The sequence below is a fragment of the Chiloscyllium plagiosum genome, unplaced genomic scaffold (genome assembly GCF_037043375.1).
Source record: "Chiloscyllium plagiosum isolate Xiang-an unplaced genomic scaffold, Cpla_swu_hap1 HiC_scaffold_33, whole genome shotgun sequence".
Lineage (NCBI taxonomy): Eukaryota > Metazoa > Chordata > Chondrichthyes > Orectolobiformes > Hemiscylliidae > Chiloscyllium > Chiloscyllium plagiosum.
Window position 1 is genome coordinate 23,037,865 of NW_028270171.1, and position 21,577 is coordinate 23,059,441.

The 21,577-nt window shown below is 41.7% G+C and overlaps 1 protein-coding gene across 1 annotated transcript in view; it reads right to left on the reverse strand.

The window, feature by feature from the left end:
- The window catches only part of xpnpep3 (X-prolyl aminopeptidase 3, mitochondrial), a 40,210-nt gene that overhangs the window by 5,159 nt on the left and 13,474 nt on the right, over positions 1 to 21,577 (reverse strand). The window contains exons 4-7 of the mRNA XM_043679910.2: positions 14,273 to 14,475; positions 12,179 to 12,241; positions 11,023 to 11,136; positions 8,740 to 8,825 (exon numbers count right to left, since the gene is read on the reverse strand). Coding sequence (XP_043535845.2) covers positions 8,740 to 8,825; positions 11,023 to 11,136; positions 12,179 to 12,241; positions 14,273 to 14,475 — 466 coding nt within the window. The remainder of the gene's footprint in view (positions 1 to 8,739; positions 8,826 to 11,022; positions 11,137 to 12,178; positions 12,242 to 14,272; positions 14,476 to 21,577) is intronic.

Genomic DNA, 21,577 nt, shown 5'->3' on the forward strand with positions numbered 1-21,577 from the left:
GAAGGGTCTGTTTACGTGCTGTACATCTCTATGACTCTATGTACCAAAGGGAAGCAGGCTATTTATCCTAACACATCCATGCCAGTGTTCATGCTCCACATGAACTTCATCCAATTTACTTCAGCTCATCCCACCAGCATATTCATCCATTACTTTTTCTTTCATGTGCTATTTGCTATGCTAAGTTCCCCATTTAGTCACTCTCTTTAACTCATGCTCTGGAACAAAATTCCAAATAATTCTCTCACATGTAAGTTTTAAACCGGCCTTTTCAATTTTCAAACTAATTAAAATGCAACTGTACACAAACACTTTTGCAAGTGTTTCTCTCGTTTGTTTTGCATTGCTTGAAGGTTGCATGACATTCCCTACTGAAGTTAGGAGCTTTCAGATCATCACTGTCACCCACTCGTCCGCAACATGCATTGACCTTTAGCAGCTTTCATTCCCATTGGTCATGAAATCATCGTATGTGTAAAGGCAGCCTTGACTTTTCGCCATTTGCTTTATGCATCATCACATGTTGCCTTTCCAACACATTGACTCAACTTCATCCCCTATTATACCAACTTCATGCAGTGTCTTTAAATAGGACTGCTTCTAAGGGACAAACCTACAATTTAAGGATGACAAAGCAAACTACTGCAGATGCTGGGAACTTGAAATAAAAACAAAGTGCTAGAGAAACTCAGCAGATCTGGCAGCATTTGTGGAGAGAGAAACAGACTTAATGTTTCAAGTAGAAAATGACTCCTCTTTGGATGTGCTTTAAATATTAACCATCAGACCTTTGCTTAAGGTTAGTTCAAGCAGAGGGCTCTTTAGGGAAAAAAAAATTACATTTTATTTTTTCACTTTTATTCCATATTTTCTACAGAGATATAATTGAAAAGTAGGATGGTCATATTAAACTACACTGTGTTTGGTTTTGGTCTCCATAGTATTAAAAGGATTTGCCCCTGAAGAAGGGGAAAAACAATTTTCCAAGGAAGCCACCCTCTCAGAGTTGAGAAGATATATGAATCAGGCAAAACTGGACAGACTAGGGCTGTTATGCTAAAAAAGAGAAGGCCAAGGGAAGATTTAAGCTTTTAATTATAAGGACTTTGAGACAGTAGATGTAGAGAAGATGTTTTCACATGTGGAATGAGTACAAAACTACAAGCCATAAAAATAAGACAGCCGTTAATAAATCCAATAATGAAGTCAGAAGAAATCTACATTTTTATGGATAATGTAGTTAGAATGTGGAACTTCAGTAGTTGAGGCACCTTAGATGCATTTAAGAAAGTAAATAAGCAAATGAGAGAGGAAGGAACAGAACATATATTTATCAGGTGGGAGAAACACCAACATTGATGTGGACCTGTTGGGCTGAAATAATCTGTGCGTGTGTGCGCGTGCTGATTAATTGCGGTAGAGAAGATCCCATTCCTCCCCTGTATACACTATAAGACTGAAGTTAGTTCCACAGACAGCAGCAGCCATCTGTACCTCAGGATTCCTTGTGTTTTCTTCCACACAATGAACATCCAGTATTCAACAGAATCATGGCAAGAATCTGATCCTATTCATCTTGACACATGTACATTCCCGAGCTAGGGAAGTCACTGGATTGGAAATGGGACAGGAAATACTAGATGAGATTCTCTCTCTTTTATTTCATGTTCCTGATGGGTGAGTGTGGCTCTACTGCTCTCTTGGCCGAGACTTGGTACTGAACCTTCTTATGTGGACTACTGAATTCTAAATAAGGTATTGTAGTCTCTAAGTGATTTACTGCAGTGCGAGCAGTTACCTTTTCATCAGTAAACACTATAAGGGCAACTGAGGCTCATTTGTACAGCTAAGGCAGGCACTAAGGACTAATAGTAGGTGCAGTAACAAAGGAGCTCGCAGAGCAGAAACGTCTTCTGAGAAGCACTCTGAAATACCTGTCAAATGAGTGCTCTTGAGAAGTGATTGTTTGTTACAATCCAATTGTTGAAGTAGTTGCACAAATAAAGAGATATTATGACTGTAGTAAAGAATCAGTTACATAAGGACACCTTGTTTTGACGCTATTGAACATCTGTTGCTATAGATTGAACAGAGAAGATAGAGAATAAATAGAGAAGAGATGCTCTGTTTCCCAGCCAGTAAAGATGACTATGAAAGCAAGGTAAAACATTGGTTGTGACAATAAATAGCATACAACGAAGGACAGTGCCGGGGAAGTGGTGGAGACTGGCACGATTACATTTAAAAGACACCTGGGGGGATCTAAGATGGCGGCGATCTGAGAAGATCACACTGCAGAGCTTCGCATTGCAGCAGGAGCAGGACGATCCTTTAATCTGCCCAACCCAGGTCATCAGGATTTCTTGGGGCGTTGGAAAGAATGTGGAGCCCCAAGAAACATTTAAAAATTGACTTACCTGTATTTTCAGCTGTCCAGAAATGCCTAAAAAGAGAGGAGGAGCATCCGAGGCTTGGTCTGCAGCTCAGCCTGCAGCAGCCTCGGAGCCGATTACTCTCCAGGACGTGGTGAACCAGCTCTCGAAATCTCGCGAGATGTTGGGGAAACAGATTGAAGAGAAGCTGGCTCCAGTCTCTCTCATGCTGCAGAAGCATGAGCAGCAGCTGGGAGACCTGGAGAAGAGGACAGATGAGGTGGAGCACAGGGTCACAGTGGTGGAAGCTGATGCCAGTTCATTCAAGGATGACATCCAAGCCCTGAAGACGCAGGTTCGTAATTTGCATGACCAAGTGGATGATCTTGAAAACAGGGGCAGGAGAAAAAACTTTCGGATCATCGGTCTGCCTGAGGGTAAGGAAGGTGAGTGGCCTGCGGAATTTGTTGAAGATTGGCTTCCGAAATTCCTTGACTTGGAGACTGGCATGAGAGGATTGAAGATAGAGAGGGCTCACCGGGTCGCAGCACGGAGGTCAGGTCTGGGTCAATACCCTCGTCCTTTCCTGGTGTGGTTCCATCATTACCAGGATAAAGAGAGAGTCATGGAGGCTTCTAGACCCCAGGGGAAGGATTGAAAGGCCCTAATTTATGAGGGGTCTAAGATCATGTTTTTTCAGGACAGTGATCCAGAAACGAAAATCGTATGATGGTGTCAAGAGAAGATTGAAGGAGCTTGGGATTCAGTACTCCCTGAGATATCCGGAGGTGCTTCGGATCACCTTAGATGGGTCCATGCATCTCTTTGACACATCCGAGAAGGCAAGAGACTTTGTGGACAAACTAACCTAATTTAAACAATTGTAGTATGTATAAATATTGTTGCTTGGGTGTGTGTTGATCATTCTGTAAAAGAAATGCAGGAAATCCGATTGGAGCTTTGTTTTCACCCTTTTTTTTCCTCTATTGATAATAATTTGGTTCAAACTATGTCTGGAGGTGGTTAAGACGTTTTAAATTTCTAAGTTAGAACATACCAAAGGATGGGTGGGTTATTTATTCCCCTTTTTATTAATAAAATAATTTTTAAAAATTTATATTGATATTCTATGGGGTGTATATTCTTTTTAGCTTGTGCTTGCGATGTGGCTCTAGCTGGGAGAAGTGAAGGTGGTTGACATGGTTAGATGCCTATTTATGGGCAGTTCGGGACGGGTAGTTGCCCCCCCTTGGCAGGGGGTGAGTTCCCCTACTCAGCGCTATTGGCGCTTTATATGTTGGTTTGTTTTCTGTTTTTTGTTGTTTTTTATTTTTAATAATTTTGTATGTTTATTAAATGTAGTGGTTTTATTTTACGTAGTTTTTATATTTGGTGGACCATGCGACACTAAGGCTAAGGAATTTGTGGTTCAGGTTCCTCCTCTCTGGAATTTAAATGTAATTGCAGAAGATTATGGCTAATGATTTGATTAAATGGTGTACCTGGAATATCAAGGGAAGCCACTCACCAATTAAGAGGAAGAAGGTACTCTTGAGTCTTAGAAAGGAGAAGGTAGATATTGCTTTGTTACAGGAGACACATTTGGATGACAAGGAGCATCTGAAATTACAGCAGAATGGCTTTGACCGAGCTTATTTTTCATCATTTAATACCAGAAGTAGGGGAGTGGTTATATTCGTTAGGAAAAATCTCTCATTTAAATTGTTGGAATGTGCTAAAGACAAATACGGGAGGTTTGTAATTCTTAAAGCCTTGATAAATGGGGAAGAATATGGTATTTTAAATGTTTATTGTCCCCCAGCTCATCCTCTTAAATTCTTGGTAGATGCTTTTTCTAAACTGATAAGTCTCAAGTCTCGGCACATCATTATTGGGGAGATTTTAACTGCCTCATGGACCCCACAGTAGACAGGTTGCCTAAAGATCCCTCGATACCCTCTGCACAAACTAAACAGTTATTGGGTTTGTGTGGGGAATTAGGGTTGGTGGATGTCTGGAGGTGTCTCCACCCTACACGTAGGGATTTCACGTTTTTCTCCAATCCACATAGATGTCACACGAGGATTGATTTTTTTTCTGACCCCTGCGGTAACCCTGGATCTGGTGGCATCCTGTACAATTGGTAATATTGACATCTCTGATCATGCTCCGGTGTACCTCATGGTTAAGATGAAGGATGTTACAGTGGATTCAAAGTACTGGCGAATGGACCCCTTTATTCTCATGGACAGTAGGTTTGTGGAGTATTTCTCTAGGGAATTTTGGGCATTCCTAGACATGAACATAGTCTCGGTTGATAGCTCATCTGTTCTCTGGGAAACTGCCAAAGCTTATGCCAGGGGGTTAGTTATTTCATATTCCACCAGTAGGAAGCAGCAGAAGGGTGAGCAGCAACGTCTCCTTGAAGCACGGTTGAAGGCAGCCAAGAAGGCCTATTTTGACAGACCCTCGTTGGTCAAACTACAGAGGATCACGGCACTGTGGTCTGCACTAAATTCCGTGCTCACGCAGATGGCAAAAAAGGAGCTGGCTTTTGCAAAGCAAAGGTTATACGAGCATGGTGACAAGCCAGGCAAATACTTAGCATACCTTGCCAGAAAAAGAAGTGCCCCACAAACCATTACAGCGATTAGGGTAGGGTCTGGGAACCTAACATGTGATTCTAAAAAGATTAATGCGGCGTTCCAGAGATTCTACTCTAAGTTATATCAGTCTGAGAATTGTGAGGAGGGGCAGGCCAAAATGGAATCCTTTTTTAGAGATCTGAAGCTCCCGAGTGTGACTCCTGAGCAACAGTCCTTTCTCAATGCCCCATTATCAGAGCAAGAAGTGCAGGAAGCTGTGAGGCAGCTTCAGAGTGGAAAGGCGTCCGGTCCTGACGGACTTCCCAGTGAATTCTATAAGGAATTTATAAGTATACTGTCAGGTCTGATGCTGAATATGTTTAATGATTCATACAGTCATGATTGTCTACCACCATCTCTGAGAGAGGCTAATATTTCATTTATCCTTAAAAAAGGGAAGGATCCGGAAGACTGTGCTTCATACAGGCCCATCTCGCTCTTAAATGTGGACTTTAAGATCCTTTCTAAGGCTCTCGCATTAAGGTTGGAGACTGTTACCCTCTATTATTAAAGAGAATCAGACGGGCTTCATAAAGGGTCGCAGATCCTCCAATAATGTTAAGAGGCTGCTTAACGTAATTCAAGCGTGTCAACAACAGTCAATACAGGGATTGGTGATTTCTTTAGATGCAGAGAAGGCATTTGACCGAGTTGAGCGGCCGTACCTTTTCTATACTCTAGACCGGTTTGGTCTGAGCGAAGTTTACATAAGATGGGTAAAGGTTCTCTACAGTGTACCTCTCGCTGCGGTCATTACCAACGGGGTACGATCAAGCAGTTTTAATATTTCGCCATTACTTTTTACGTTGGTGATTGAACCGTTGGCAGAGGCCATTCGTGGGGATCTCAATATATCAGCTCCAGAAGTGGGGTCAAAATTACATAAGATCTCGTTGTATGCAGACGATGTTCTAATTTTCTTGACAAATCCAGCAGTTTCAGTGCCTTGCCTAATACAATGCATTCACACATTTGGTGCTTTTTCAGGGTATAAGATTAATTTTGCTAAATCAGTGGCTATGCCTATGGGTGGTCTTACGAAAGAGTTGGCTCTTGAGAGTGACTATAGATTCCCATTTAGGTGGTCACAGGGGGATTTTGTGTATTTGGGCATATTCATTATTCCAGTTCTGGACTGGCTGTTCAAAGCCAATTTTACTCAATTATTTGAAAAAATTAAACAAGATCTCCAAAGATGGGAGGCATTTCCAGTCTCATGGTTGGGTCAGATAGCACTTATTAAGATGAATATTCTCCCTCGTTTGCTATACCTTATACGGATGCTCCCCCTGATTTTCAATAAACAAACACTCAGGAGACTGAACAGTTGGTTCAGCTCCTTTATCTGGCACTGTAAACGGCCCCTCATTAAATTAGTCAAACTGCAGTTGCCTCACAGATTGGGGGGAGTAGACCTTCCGGACATTAAAAATTACCAATTAAGCTCGCTTTTGACATATGTGAGTGATTGGGTTTGTGGGAACTCTCTTTCAATATGGCTAGATATCGAAGCCTCCCAGGCAAGGTGCCCCCTTACCAGTTTGCTGTTTTTGGACAAGATAAGGACAGTTAGGGAATATTGTCATAACCCAATAGTCATCAATACAATTAAAGCATGGAGGGTAATTCGGCAGAGGGAAGGTAATATTGGCAAAACATCTTTGATTACACCTTTAGTAGGTATGCCAGGTTTTCAACCGGGTATGATAGATTCAGGACTTAAACGTTGGGCAGCTAGGGGTATATCTTGCATGGGTGATTTATTTGAGGGAGATGTAATGATGTCCTTCGATCAGTTAGTACGGAAGTACGAGTTACCTTATAGAGACCTCTTTTGTTTTTTTTCAAGTTAGGGATTTTATTAAAAAAAAACCACACTTTTGACTGATCCCTACAAATCTGACATAGAAAGAGGGGTACTAAGGGCTAAGAGTACACTCTCTGTCAGTACTTTATATCACCAATTGGGGAGTGCCACCTCAGATGAGTCTGTAAGATGTGGGAAAGAGAGCTGGGTGTTGAAGTTTCTTCAGAGGCATGGGAGGATATTTGGGAGAATGCAACGAAGATATCAATTTGCAATAGGACCCATACTTTATAGTTGAAGATTCTCCACAGGGTCCACTTAACCCCAGACTGTTTGTCAAAATGTAAACCGGGGTATCTTCAGCACGTCCCACGTGCAAGATCTGCACGGGCACTCTTACCCATTGTCTTTGGTCTTGTGACAGGCTTCTAACATATTGGAGCACTATGGTGGGTGCAATGGAGAGGATTTTATGTGTAGGGGTGGAGAAGGACCTTTTTCTCTGCTTTTGGGCCTACCCATTGTAGTTCCTGCAGACGCGCATAAGAAAAAACTTTTCAATATTCCTACGTTCTGTGCAAGGAAGAATATCTTGCTAGGTTGGCTATCAGAAAAACCCCAGGCCTGTCGGGTTGGCGGAGGATTGTTATGGAGCATATTCCCCTGGATTTTCTCACAAATATGGTACACCACAAAACTAAGAATTTTTACAAGACATGGCAACCCTTTTTGAAATACCTGGACACAGATTTATCTGCCACACTAACAAGGGCTTTTATATAGCTGTAAAAATTGTGTTTCATGAGTCCAATATCCAGGGAGGAGGAACTGTGAATGTATGAGCGTTTTGTTTGGCTGGGCTGAGTTATTACTATTTATTTGTTTGTTGTTAGGTATTTATTTATTTAGTTAAATAGCTAGTTTAGGTTTTTTCAAAATTTTATACTTCTCTATATATGTTTATACATTCGTATAGGAGGGTGGGCTGGGGAATTCTTTTTATTATTTGGGTTTAGTTTTGTACTATTTTTGTACTGTTTTGAATTGCATTGTTGTAATATTTAAAAATCTATTTTTTCTTAATAAAAATATATTATAAAAAAAGACACCTGGATGGGTACATAAATAGGAAGGGTTTAGAGGGATATAGGTCAAGTGCTGGCAAATGGGACTAGATTAATTTAGGATATCTGGTCAGCATGGACGGGTTTGACCAAAGGGTCTGTTTTTGTGCTGTACATCTCTATAATGCAACGACTCTGACATGGGAGCAATATCTGACGAAGTTTAAGAACCTTTGCAGGGGGAATGAACTAATTGTGCACCTTTAAACAAACATTAAAATGTTCTTCAGCCATATTGCAAAAAAAAACCCAAGTTCTCCATTACTCAGTTAACCTAGCATCAAGTAAATAAAGTCTGACCTTTATACTGCATCTTGCATAGCCTCAAGATGTTCCAGGGCACTTTTACAAACAATTAAAAACACTATGAAGCATAGTCATCATTGTAATGCAAGAAAAACAACAACTAATTTGTTCACAACAAGATTCCACAAACAACAATCCTCATATTCGAGTGATGTTAGTGGAGGGATTGATATTGCCCAGAATTGGGGAGACCTCCCTCTTCTTTTTCTTCAAAATGATGCCATGAGATTACTGACAGTTACCTGAGATGGTGGACATGCCCAAAGCCTTATACTGTATGTGTGTTCATGTTGGATGCAGGCATGTTCAGGACTGGCATAAAGACCCAATTTCCGTTTACGCAGGTTTTAAGTGGCTGAAGTTGAAACATCATGTGAGGGAATCCTTTCTCAAAGAATGCTAAGAAAAATGGTGATCACGATATTAAAATAATGTGGCTGTTGGGAGGGTGGGATTAGTGGGTGGATCCAAACTCTGTGGCTCACCTTCCATTGACAGGCCAGACTCGAGTGACATCACTGACATAGCCGGAATACTCACAGCCGCCATCCAATAACACCATCTCGCCATCCTGGGAAGAGAGTGAAGTCAGTGAGTTAATAAAGGAGTAAGGTAAGGCCACAAGCATCTCATACCTTTTCTGTCATTCCACTAGATGTGTATCCCAACCCACCTTGAATCTGTAACCCTAACAACCTTGCTCAATAAAAAAAAAATTTAAAGTTTCAATTAGCACTCAGCCTCAACAGCAATTCTGAAATAGAGATTTCCAGACTTCTACTACCCTTTGTGTGAAGAATCGCTTTTTAATGTCATTCTTGTATGGGCCATTCTACCTTTAAAGTTAGGTCTCTACATTGTAGGCTACCCCATCAGCAGAAATATTTCTTCTGTAGATCATAGCATCCCAGCAGCTTGGAAGCATGCTATTCAGCCCATTGTATCCACACATTTTGCTTTGAGGAGCATCCCACCCAAACATTTCCCCCAACCTCTATTCCACCTCTCCCCCTTTGCCAATGCACAACACAACCCAAATCCACCCCCCCACCCCATGCAAGTGATAAGAGCAGGTTAGATTCCTGTTCAGCCACATCATACAAAGAACATCAAAGCCTCTACCATCACCATTCGTTCTGGGATACAACACACATGTAAAAGTTCACATTGCTCAAGCACCCACTCCAATTCTTTTAATCATCTTAAATACTTCAATTAGATCAGCCCTGAAACTTCCATTTCCACTCAAGGAAATATAAGACTAGTTTATGCAACTTGTCTTACAATAATTAGTTTCATTTATACAGTATTTTTGTTGTGGTTAAGTGTCCCAAGGCATTTCATAGGAGTGTTGTCAAACAAACTTTGTTTGAGCCTCATGAGGAGAGTTAGGACAGGTGACCAAATATTTTGTCAAAGGGGCATCATTTGATGAGCATAACAAGAAAAGGTTAAAGGATGAAGAAAGTGATGAGCTTGGGTTTGGAGGACCAGCCAAAATGCCCATTTGAATGATTAGAGAAACTCGAGATTTTTCATTTGTTCACGGGAGTTGGGTGTCACTGCCTCAACTGGCATTTATTAACAAAAGAACAGTTAAGATTCAACCACGTGGCTTTGAATCTGGGCCATGAATAGGCCAGGCCTGGTAAGGATGGCAGATTTCCTTCTCTAAAGGACATTAGTGAAACAGATAGGTTTTGACGACCATCGAAAGTGGTTATGTGGTCACGACGAGGAGAACTTTTATTCTAGATTTTTATTGAATTCAAATGTAACCAATGAAGAAGCCACATTCCCAGACCATTAGCTGGAGTTCTGGATTTATTAGTTCAGCGACATTACCATGATGCCACCATTTTCCCGACACTGAAGGATGGAGTTGTATAGTAAAGGAGGGAGCTGCCAGCCCAGGAGCCAACAAAAGCCTTACCTTGGAGATATCACCAGAAATTCCTCAATATGTAACCACTGATCAATGGCAGGTGCACATTTACCCTTCTGTTTCATCAGCATCAAAGTAGAAGGGAATGGCAAGTGAGTTCTGCTCCGAAGTAATCAAATTGCTTGGGAGAGATTAATCATGGTGACTGAGAAATTTAGATAGGAACTGTTCCTACAATCACAGGCTGTTTCTCCCCAGTGGTGAGCATATCAGCAACAAGCGCAGCAAGCAAACAGCCCCTGGCTTGTAGGAGCAGTGAGAAGGTGAGACACAGCAATGAATGACTGAGGCTAGTAGAAGCAGGAGTGTTTCAGGCAAGGTGAGATGTGAGTGGCTAAAAAGGGGCAGGAGTGAAAGCAGTGACTACAAAAGGGAGAGGGAAGGAGGCTGTGAAGACAACCTGTCAATAACTAGTTAACTGGACACTTGAAGTTACAGGTAATAAATTTGTTGCAAATTAATCAGCTATATCATCAGGTGTGTGTTGTTGCTAACTTTTGTTGTCTTGTGCCAATTTAAAAACTCGGAAATGTAAGCCTTCCTTGTGTGCTGTGGCTTTATGTATATTGGAGGGTTGATCATTATTGAGGATACTATTGAATTCTTCTAATTCTGTTTCTGTGACTCCCAAGTACTCCACATGTAAACACAAACACAGAAGGTAATATAGGTATGTGTCTGCTTCCCACCTAATGAAGGAGTTAGTGAGAATGAAAAAGCAGCCTCTGAAAATCAAAAAGTAACCCTTTAGAAATCTCAAGAATGGCCCTTAGGATAAAGCAAATATTCTGACCCCAGTAATAAGGAATGACTACATTCTTACCTTAACCATTTGGTTATTTTTCACATAATGCAGTGTATTGGAGCGATTGCCGCCAGCTACCACCGGAGGGTAGGCCAAGAGGTCCGCCCCATGAGCTCGACACTCGAAGTCAAACTAAAATTGAGAAGTGTTACGGAACGGCATGTTATGAAAGATTACTCCCTGATGTGTTTCATCTACATTATACAGAAAGCAAACGCATTTCGGGATTGTATTCCTGCACTTTCAGTATAACAAGCAGATAACATACATTTACCTGAAACAAAATTGTAACACCTCATTAAGTATAACTTGGGGAGTCTATCAATGGTAAACCTGCAGTGGAGAGTCAAACACTCCCTTATGTATACAAGTGTACACAATATACAATAAAAGAACCATATTTCAAGGTGACAACCTATCTCCGGGGATCAGATCATGATGTAATACCTTGGCTCACCACATCACTGATTCCAAGCTTTTGTAATTTTTCTCTACATTAGCCACTTCATTTCCCCTCTGTTATTATCTTGGTGGTTCAGTTTTTATGCTCTTTAGCTGTGCTTAATGTATGGAAATCAAGGCACAGTACACAATCCTATGTTAACTCTCACTTTTTTGGTTTAGGAGCAGGAGTAGGCCATTCAGCCCCTCAAGCCTACGTTGCCATAAAAGGTCATGGTCGATCATCTGCCTCAACACCATATTCCAGCACAATCAATCCCCATACTCTTTATAACCATTAATAACCAGAGGTTTATCAATCCTTGTGTTGAACTGATTGAATGACAGAGCTTCCCCTGCTCCGGCAGATGAATAATTCCAAAGATTCATCACCCTCTGCATAAAAAATGTCCTCCTCACTTAGTGTTAAATGACCGTTCTTTTATTCTAAGACACTGTCTCCTGGCTCTAGACCACAGCCAGGAGGAAATATCCTTTCTTCATATACTTTTTCTATCCCTTTAAGGATTTTCTAAGCTTCAATAAGATCACTTTTTACTCCTCTAAACTCCAGAGAAAAAGTCCCATTCTCTCAGGAGTCACAGTTGTGAATCTCTGCTGCCCTCCCTCTCGGATTCAATACATTTGCTAAGACACCCGTACTTATTGTTATATTACTCCATGTAGGTTTGGCTGCTTCTCTTTATGAAAGCATCCATACTTTGTTGCTTACCTTTGCATAAAGATAGGCCTCGTCAACTGGAGCCTTGGTTGAGAACATTGTGCTTATGAATGCCTGAAAATAAACAGCCAGCCTTGTATCAGCTCCTTAGCAATCTGCAAAATTTGTACAAAATGCAGTCCAACTGCAACACAATTACAAAACTGGAAGTACTGGGATGAGTACAAACACTTTTGAGACTCATCAGCAGCGAAACTGGCACACACTGTCCCCTTCTCCCAAGCTTAAAGGATACTTATTCAGCAGCCTAATCCATGGAGTCACAGAGATTGACAGCACAGGAAATGTTCCTTTGGCCAATCAAATGCAACCACCTAACTATTCTAATCCCATTCATCAGCACTTGGCCCATAGCCTTGTATGCTTTGACATTGTAAATGCATATCTAAATACTTCCTATATGTTATGTGGGCAGAAACCCTCCCCATTAATTTCACAGCAATTGGTTCCACTTTGAAATTGTGGGATGCATTTTTATGTATTCCAGACAGATGGCTAAAATATGCTCATCCCTTGTATATGTTAACAAGACGTTTATTGCCTGGTTTAAGGAGTTCTACCCTTACAGTGGGCTACCCTAAATGATCCTGAAACCAGGTCTGTGCTCAGGGCATCCACATCTCCATTCAGCCTGAGTGGCAAGACTTTAAAAGAGTATTGAAGGCTACAACCAAACACATAAGTTTCTTACAAAAGAGTCTCACTTCTTGGGGTCCCACTGAATCCAGAACTATTGTGGATCACAGCACTTGCAACCCAAACCCCAAGGTCTCATCCTGACAGTATTCTCTCATCTTCAAACACAGTCAAAGAAAATTCATGTTGTTCACCAGTGAGTTACCCAGGGACATCCAGCAGGTACTGGTTGTCCATCTCATTCACTAATGTCTTTTCAGGAAGGAAATCTGCTGTCCTTACCTGGTCTGGCCTAAATCTGACTCCAGAACCACAGCAATGTGGTTGACCCTTAACCGTCCTCTAGGCAATTAGGAATGGGCAATAAATGATGGCTTAATCAGCGATGCCCTCATTCCGTGAACAGATTTTAAAAGAAGTCTACCTTTGATGAGGTCCAAAGTTCAGTCTTAATCAGGCCTCAGGCCTACTTGTTCCGCTGCACAGATCTTTTTCTGCATATAGCTCATGCCTGGGATTCTGACTCCATGCGATCTCTTGCCACACCTACACTTTAGAAGTCTACTGGAGAGATATGTGGAAGCCACTGTCCTTTATAGTGAGGTGGGGTGTCAACCAAGACTCAAAGCAGTATTAAAACTCCCAATCTGCAACAGAACTAACATGGTGACAACTGCTGTATCCCATCAAGTTAATGTTGCTTTGTGACCGATGGCAGCCCAAACACTGGGTTTCATGCTGATTTGCTGCCGAAGCAAAAGATTATCTTCTGCTCACTGAGAGGGTGAGCCAGGTAGACCAGCAAGATTCAAGGCTGTGGTGAGTTAGTTGTGATGGCAGTGGAAGCATGGCATTTGGTCTCAGTTGCCCTGACTTAGGAACGGGGTTGGTTTTTGAACCCATGCTTCTCTTCATGTACATTAATGACTTTAACTTGAGTACAATTTCAAAGTTTGTTGATAACACAAAACAATGAAGTCTTGTGAACTGTAAGCAGGATAATCATAAACCTCAAGAGGACAAAAGACAAGCTGGTGAATGGACAGACAAGTGACAAATGAAATAACACGCAGAGTTATGAAAAATTCATTTTGATAGGAAGAACAAGAAGAGGGAATGTAAAATAAAGGACACAAGGGATGGAGACAGAAATTTTGCGTGTGCACAAATTATTGAAAGTGGTGATGGAGATTGAGTAAGTAGTTAATAAAGCATATGGGATCCTATAAGGAAAAAGGAAACTATGGTTAACCTGTACAAAAATACATTATGTGAACTTATATTTGTGGTACCTAATTTTGGGATCCTCCCCCAAATGGAAACTGGAGTTGATATCACAATTGAATGGTGGAGCAGGATCAAAGGGCCAAATGGCCGACTTGTATCCCTAAATTCGACATATTCCCCTCTCATAACTCACTCCCAATGCCCTGTTACAATATAACCTACCTTGGAGGTGACCTTTGCAGCTGTTTTCATGAGTTCTACCTCTGCGTCGGACTTAATGAGTCGTAGATATTGAACAAGTTTCTGAACTGGTTGGACTGTGTTGTTGCTCTGCATCTTAATAGCTATAAGGGGCTGCATGTAGTCTGCGTGGAACCTTGGGTGAACAACTGGCTCACTGTCGTACCATACCATGCACCCTTCATCTGTTTGAGAGACAGACAGAAGAGGAACAGACAATTCTTTATTCAGTGCAGTAAACAACTTTCATTTGTATGCTGTCTTTAACATCATGCTTGACAAGAGAATTATAAAACAGAATTTGATAATAAATCTTATGTGTACATAATAGCACATTAGACAAAAAGCTTGATCAAAGGCACAGGTTATAATCAAAAAAATTAAGGTGGTTGTGATCTAGAGCACAAGGCAGTGCAGCTCACTCTGTTCGGAGATGCTGATTGTGCACCCAAATTTTCTTGCATACTTCCCCAACTTAACTATAGTCAGCATAGCTATTAAGGGAGAGATCATGCCTCACAAATGTTATTGAATGCTTCAAGGTGGTGATTGGGTGGATAGGTGAGGCTGGTGCAGTTGATGTGTTCTACCTTCAGTTTTGACACTTTTGGCAAGGTCGCAAATGGCAGACTGCTTTAGGAAGCTGAGAACCCATAGGATCCAAGCCAACATGGCAAATTGGATCCGAAGCTAACTTTGTGGCAGGAGGAAGAGGGTGACGGTCAAAGGGTGTGTTTGGAAGCTTGTGTCCTGTGGTGTAACACAGGAATCAGTGCTGAGTCCTGTGCTGATTATTGTGTGTATTACTGATCTAGATATATGGACGTATGAGGTTTAATCATCAAATCCGTAGACAACATGAAAATTGGTGGTGATGTAAACAGTGAGCAGAAAAGCCTTAGTTACAGGATGACAATCAGACTGATTAGATGGGCTGAGATGGAGCTAATGAAATTTAATCCTGAAAATGTGTCGTGGTGCATTTTGGGAGGACTAACTAGGCAAAGGAGTTAATGTTAAATGGTAGGACACTAGCAAGTACAGAGGATCAGAGGGACCTTAGTGTGCATGCTTGTTGATCCTTGAAGGCAGCAGGATAGGTAGCTAAGATCGTTAAGAAGGCATAAGAGATACTTGCCTTTATTAGTCAAGGTACTGAATACAAGAACAGGGAGGTTATGGTGGAGCTGTATGTAACATTAGTTAGGCCACAGCTGGAGTGCTGTGTGTAGTTCTGCTTACCACACAAAAGAAGAACTGATTGTATCGAGAGGGTGCAGACAAGATTCATAAGGGTGTTGCCTGAGCTAGTGTGATTCAGCAATGAACAGGGACTAGATAAGCCAGGTTGTTTTTCTTAGAGTAGAAAAGGCTTTGGAGGGGGGCACTTCTGATTGAGTTTTGAGCAGCATAGACAGAGTAGCTGGGGAGAAACCTTTCGCCTTTGTAGAAGCATCAATAACTGGGGGCACAGTTTTAAGATAAGAAGCAGGAGGCTCAGAGGGGATTTCAGGAAAAATATTTCACCCAGCGGGTTGAGAGTATCAGGATCTCACTGCCTAAAAGGGTGGTAGAGGCAAGAACACTCAAGGCATTTAAGACGAACACTTGAAATCCCATAGCATAAAAGGCTATGGGCCAAGTGGTGAAAAATGGCATTAGAATGGATGGATGTTTGATTAACGGTACCGTAACAACCCTGACTCGATCCTATCAAATGAGGATCACAGTGTGCAGTCATTAGCATTCCCCAGGAGAAACATTATGTGTCAAATTCCCGGTTGATTGTACATGGGGATAGGAGTGGAATCATACAGCATCGAAGAAAGCCATTCAGACCAGCATGCTATGTTAGCTCACTGTAAGAGCAATGCAACAATTTCTGTACCCTACTCTTTCTCCATTACCTGACAAATCTTTCTACATCAAGTATTTATCCAGCTCCCTTGTGAAAGTTACTACAGAATCTACTTCTAACAGCCTTTCAGGTAACACAGTACAGAAGTATTGCATATTCTCCATTAATTGTTTTGTGAATTTTCATACTAGAATGCCGCAGTTATTGAACTCCCTTTTGCCAGTAGAAACAGTCTTTCCTTGTCTACTCAATCAAGAGTCTCCTCTCTTTTCGAACGCCACTATCAAATCTTGTCTCACCCTGGTTTGAGCTTTAGGGAGAAGCTGAATATGCTAGGGCTATTTTCCCTGGAGTGTCAGAAGCTGAGAGGTGACCGTATATAAATTTATAAAATCATGAGGGGCATGGATAGGATGAATAGTTAAGGTCTTTTCCCTAGGGTAAGGGAGTCCAAACTTAGAGGCCATAGTGTTTAACGGGAGAGGGGAAAGATTTAAAGGGAGACCCAAGAGGCAACTTTTTCACGCAGTGGGTGATGCGTGTATGGAAGCTTGGGACCATTGTAGTAAATCTCCTCTATAAACTCTTCAAGACTCCACGCTCTTCCTAAAGTGTAAAATTAAATACAATACTCCAGCTGAGGTCGAACCAGGGATTTGTACTTGATGCTGCAATTCTTAAAGCCAATTACATCTGAAGTCTTTGCTTTCTAGGATGGAAATTCAGGTCTCTTTCGCTGTTCCATTTCAACATGTTATTTAGCCATGTTTAGGTCTGCACATAGTCTTCCACCACAACTAAGAGAAGACAGCAGCAAGGTAATCAATGACTGATAACTCTGCATTCCTAAAGAATGGCTCACAGTCCTTTTACATGATGGAGGGATAAAAGGTGCATGACAAGGGAAAAGAGAGTGAACCTGTCATGTTCACTAGATGGATACCCTCTGTTCCTGCAGTCCACTAAAACTGTACCATTTAATTTGTATTTTGCTTTTCCTCATTTTTCCTTTCCATTATATTTTATCAGCCCATCTGTCACTTTCCTCCTCAGCATGTATTACACTAATAGGGTGTCATCCACAAACTCTGCAAAAATGACCTCCTCTGTACTCAAATTAAGATCATTAAAGCAAAAAAAAAACAGGAAGCTGAAACCCTAGAAACAATCTTGTACATGTTCCTCTGATTTGGAAAACAATATCCCATTGCTCTCTGTTTTCTATCTTGCTGTATGCATGGTATCACTGCCCCTTTAATTTCATGAGTTTCTGTTATGTGAACAAATTTGTTGTGTGGTGTCCTATTCAATGCCTACACATTGACATGGACTGCACAACGTTTATCAATCCTCTCCAATATATTGTGAAAAGTCTCAGTCAAGTTTAGTCAGTGACTACTAGCCTTTAACAAGTATGTGACATCGTTCATTTACTGATCCACATTCGTCCAAATGAAAGAGAGTTTTGCCTCAGCTTATCGTCTTTATAAATGCCCTCAGCTCTGATGCTGGTGGCTGATTTGCCAAGATATTATCTTTCTCCGTTTGTTTTAACAAAAGATAAATGCGTTTGAAAAACTGGAAAAATAAGTGAGTGAACAAGTTAATGCTGACAGAAATGATGTCCATTATGATGAAAATATTCTTGAGGCTGGCTAGTTCAACATCATAGAGTCATAGAAATATACAACATGGAAACAGACCCTTTGGTCCAACTCTTCCATGCCGACCAGATATCCGAAACTAATTTAGTCCCATTTGCCAGCACTTGGCCCATTTCCCACTAAACCTTTTCTATTCATATACCCATCCAGATGCCTTTTAAATATTGTAATTATACCAGCCTCCACCACTTCCTCCAGCAACTCATTCCTTACATCCACAACCCTTTGCATGAAAACGTTGCCCCTAGGGTCCCTTTTAAATGTTCCCCCACTTACCCTAAACCTATGCCATCCAGTTCTGAACTCACCCACCTATTTACTCTCTCCATGATTTTATAAACCTCTATAAGGTCAGCCTCCAACGTTCCAGGGAAAACAGCCCCAACCTGTTCAGCCTCTCCCTATAGTTCAAACCATCCAACCCTGGCAACATCCTTGCAAATCTTTTCTAAACCCTTTCAACTTTCACAACATCCTTCTGATAGCAGGGAGACCAGAATTGCACGCAATATTCCAAAAGTGACCTAACCATGTCCTGTAGAGCCGCAAGATGACCTCCCAACTCCTATACTCAATGGTCTGGCCAATAAAGGAAAGCATATTAAATGTCTTCTTCACTATCCTATCTACCTGCAACTCTACTTTCAAGGAGCTATGAACCTGCACTCGAAGATCTCTTTGTTCAGCAACACTCCCCAGACCTTACCATTAAGTGTATAAGTCCTGATTTGACTTGCCTTTCAAGATGCAGCATCTAACATTTATCTAAATTAAACTCCATCTGCCACTCCTCAGCCATTTGGCCCATCTGATCAAAATCCTCGCTGTCCACTACATCTCTAATTTTGGTGTCATCTACAAACTTACTAACTATACCTCCTATGTACACATCCAAATCATTTATATAAATGATCAAAAGAAGTGGATCCAGCACTGATCCTTGTGCACTCCATTGGTCACAGGCCTCCAGTCTGAAAAACAACCCTCTACCCACCACCCTGTCTTCTATCTTCGAACCAGTTCGGTATCCAAATGGCTAGTTCTCCCTATATTTCATGTGATCTAACCTTGCTAACCAGTCTCCCATGAGGAACCTTGTTGAATGCCTTACTGAAGTCCATATAGATCACATCCACTGCTCTGCCTTCATCAATCCTCTCTGTTACTTCTTCAAAAAACTCAGTCAAGTTAGAGAGACATGATTTCCCACATACAAAGTCATGTTGACTATCCCTCATCAGTCCTTGCCTTTACAAATAAATGTAAATCCTGTCCCTCAGGATTCCCTCCAACATCTTGCCCAACACTGATGTCAGGCTCACTGGTCTATAGCTCCCTGGCTTTTCCTTACCATCTTTCTTAAATAGTGGCACTATGTTAGCCAACCTCCAGTCTTCTGGCACCTCACCTGTGACTATCGATGATACAGATATCTCAGCAAGGGGCCCAGCATCACTTCCCTCGGTTCCCACAGAGTTCTAGAGTACACCTGATCAGATCCTGGGGATTTATCCACCTTTATGAGTTGTAAGACGTCCCGCATCTCCTCCTGTGTAATATGAACATTTTTCACGATGTCACCATCTATTTCCCCACATTCTATATCCTCCATGTCCTTCTCTACAGCAAACACTGATGCAAAATACTCGTTTAGTATCTCCCCCATCTCCTGCAGTTCCACACATAGGCTGCCTTGTTGATCTTTGAGGGGCCCTATCCTCTCCCTAGTTACCCTTTTATCGTTAATGTATTTGTAAAATCCCTTTGGATTCTCCTTAACCCTATTTGCCAAAGCTTTCTCATGTCCCCTTTTTGCCCTTCTGATTTTCCTTTTAATTATACTCCTACTGTCTTTATACTCTAAGGATTCACTTGATCTCTGCTGTCTATACCTGACATGTAGTTCTTTTTCTTGACCAAAACCTCAACTGCTCTAGTCATCCACCTAGTCCTACACCTACCAGCCTTGCCTTTCACCCTAACAGGAATATACTGTCTCTGGAATCACGTTATCACATTTTTGAAGACTTCCCATTTTCCAGCTGTCCCTTTACCTGCGAACATCTGCCCCCAATCAACTTTTGAAAGTTTTTGCCTAATACCATCAAAATTGGCCTTCCTCCAACTTAGAAGTTTTAATTTTAGATCCAGTCTATCCTTTTCCATCACTATTTTAAAACTAATACAATTATGGTCGCTGGTCCCAAAGTGCTCCCCCACTGACACCTGCCCTGCCTTATTTCCCAAGAGTAGGTCAAGGTTTGCACCTTCTCTAGAAGGTACATCCACATACTGAATCAGAAAATTGTCTTGTAAACACTCAACAAATCCATCTCCATCTAAACCTTTAACACTGCTCCCTATGTTTGGAAAGTTAAAATCCTCTATCAAAACCACCCTATTATTCTTATAAATAATTGAAATCTCCTTACAAATTTGTTTCTCAATTTCCCGCTGTCTATTAGAGGGTCTATAATGCAATCCCAATAAGGTGACCATCCCTTTCTTATTTCTCAGTTCCACCCAAATAACTTCCTGGATGTATTACCAGGAATATCCTCCCTAAGTACAGTCGCAATGTTATCCCTTATCATAAATTCCACTCCTCATCCTCTCCTGCACCCCCTTCTATCCTTCCTGTAGTATTTGTATCCTGGAACATTAAGCTGCCAGTCCTGCCTATCCCTGAGCCATGTTTCTGTAATTACTATGATATCCCAGTCCCATGTTCCTAACCACACCCTGAGTTCATCTGCCTTCCCTGTTAGGCCCCTTGCATCGAAATAAATGCAATTGATCAGTCCTACCTCATTCTCTGCTTTGTTTCTACCTGCCCTGACTGTTTGACTTGCTCCTTTTCCCAACTGAACCAGTCTCAGACTGTTTTCTTTCCTCAGTATTTCCCCGAGTCACCCTCACCCCCCACATTACTAGTTTAAATCCTCCTGAGCAAATGTCCCTGCCAGTATATTAGTCCCCTTCCAATTCAGGTGCAATCCATCCTTCTTCTACAGGTCACTTCTACCCCAGAAAAGATTCTAATGATCCAAAAATCCTCTGCACCAGCTCCTCAGCCACGCACTCATCTACTCTATCCTCCTATTCCTCCCATCACTAGCTTGAGGTACTCCTTTTTAAATTCCTGTCAAACTTTCTAAAATCTCATTCTTTTCCCTTGTTATGTTATTAGTTCCAATGTGCACAATGACATCCTGCTGGTCCCTCTCCCCTTTGAGAACATTCTGCACTCTCTCTGAGATATGCTTGATCTTGGCACCAGGGAGACAATACACCATTCTGATGTCTTGCTGCCAGCTGCAGAAACATCTGTCTGTACCACTGACTAGAGAGTCCCCCATCACCATCGATTGCTTGGAACCTGACATATCCCTCGTTACCTTAGAGCCAGTCTTGGTATCAGAAACTTGCCTGTTTGTGCTACATTCTCCTGAGAGTCCATCACCCCCTACATTTTCCAAAGCAGATGGGGACAGCCACAGGAAACTCCTGTATTACCTGCCTCCCTCTCCTTTCCTGGGGGTAACCCATCTTCCTGACTGTATCTCCCTTCCTGTAGCTGTCATCCATCACACTCTCACTGGAGATTGGCAAAGGAAGGACTTGCTGGGGCTCAGGGAGGGAACATTTGCTGACGGGATGGCTCTGACTGATTTTTTGCATTACCTCTCGGGTTTCTTGCAACTGACTGTGAGACCTTCATGATGATGAGATATATGAAGTGCAACAGGCTTTGCATCACTTCTA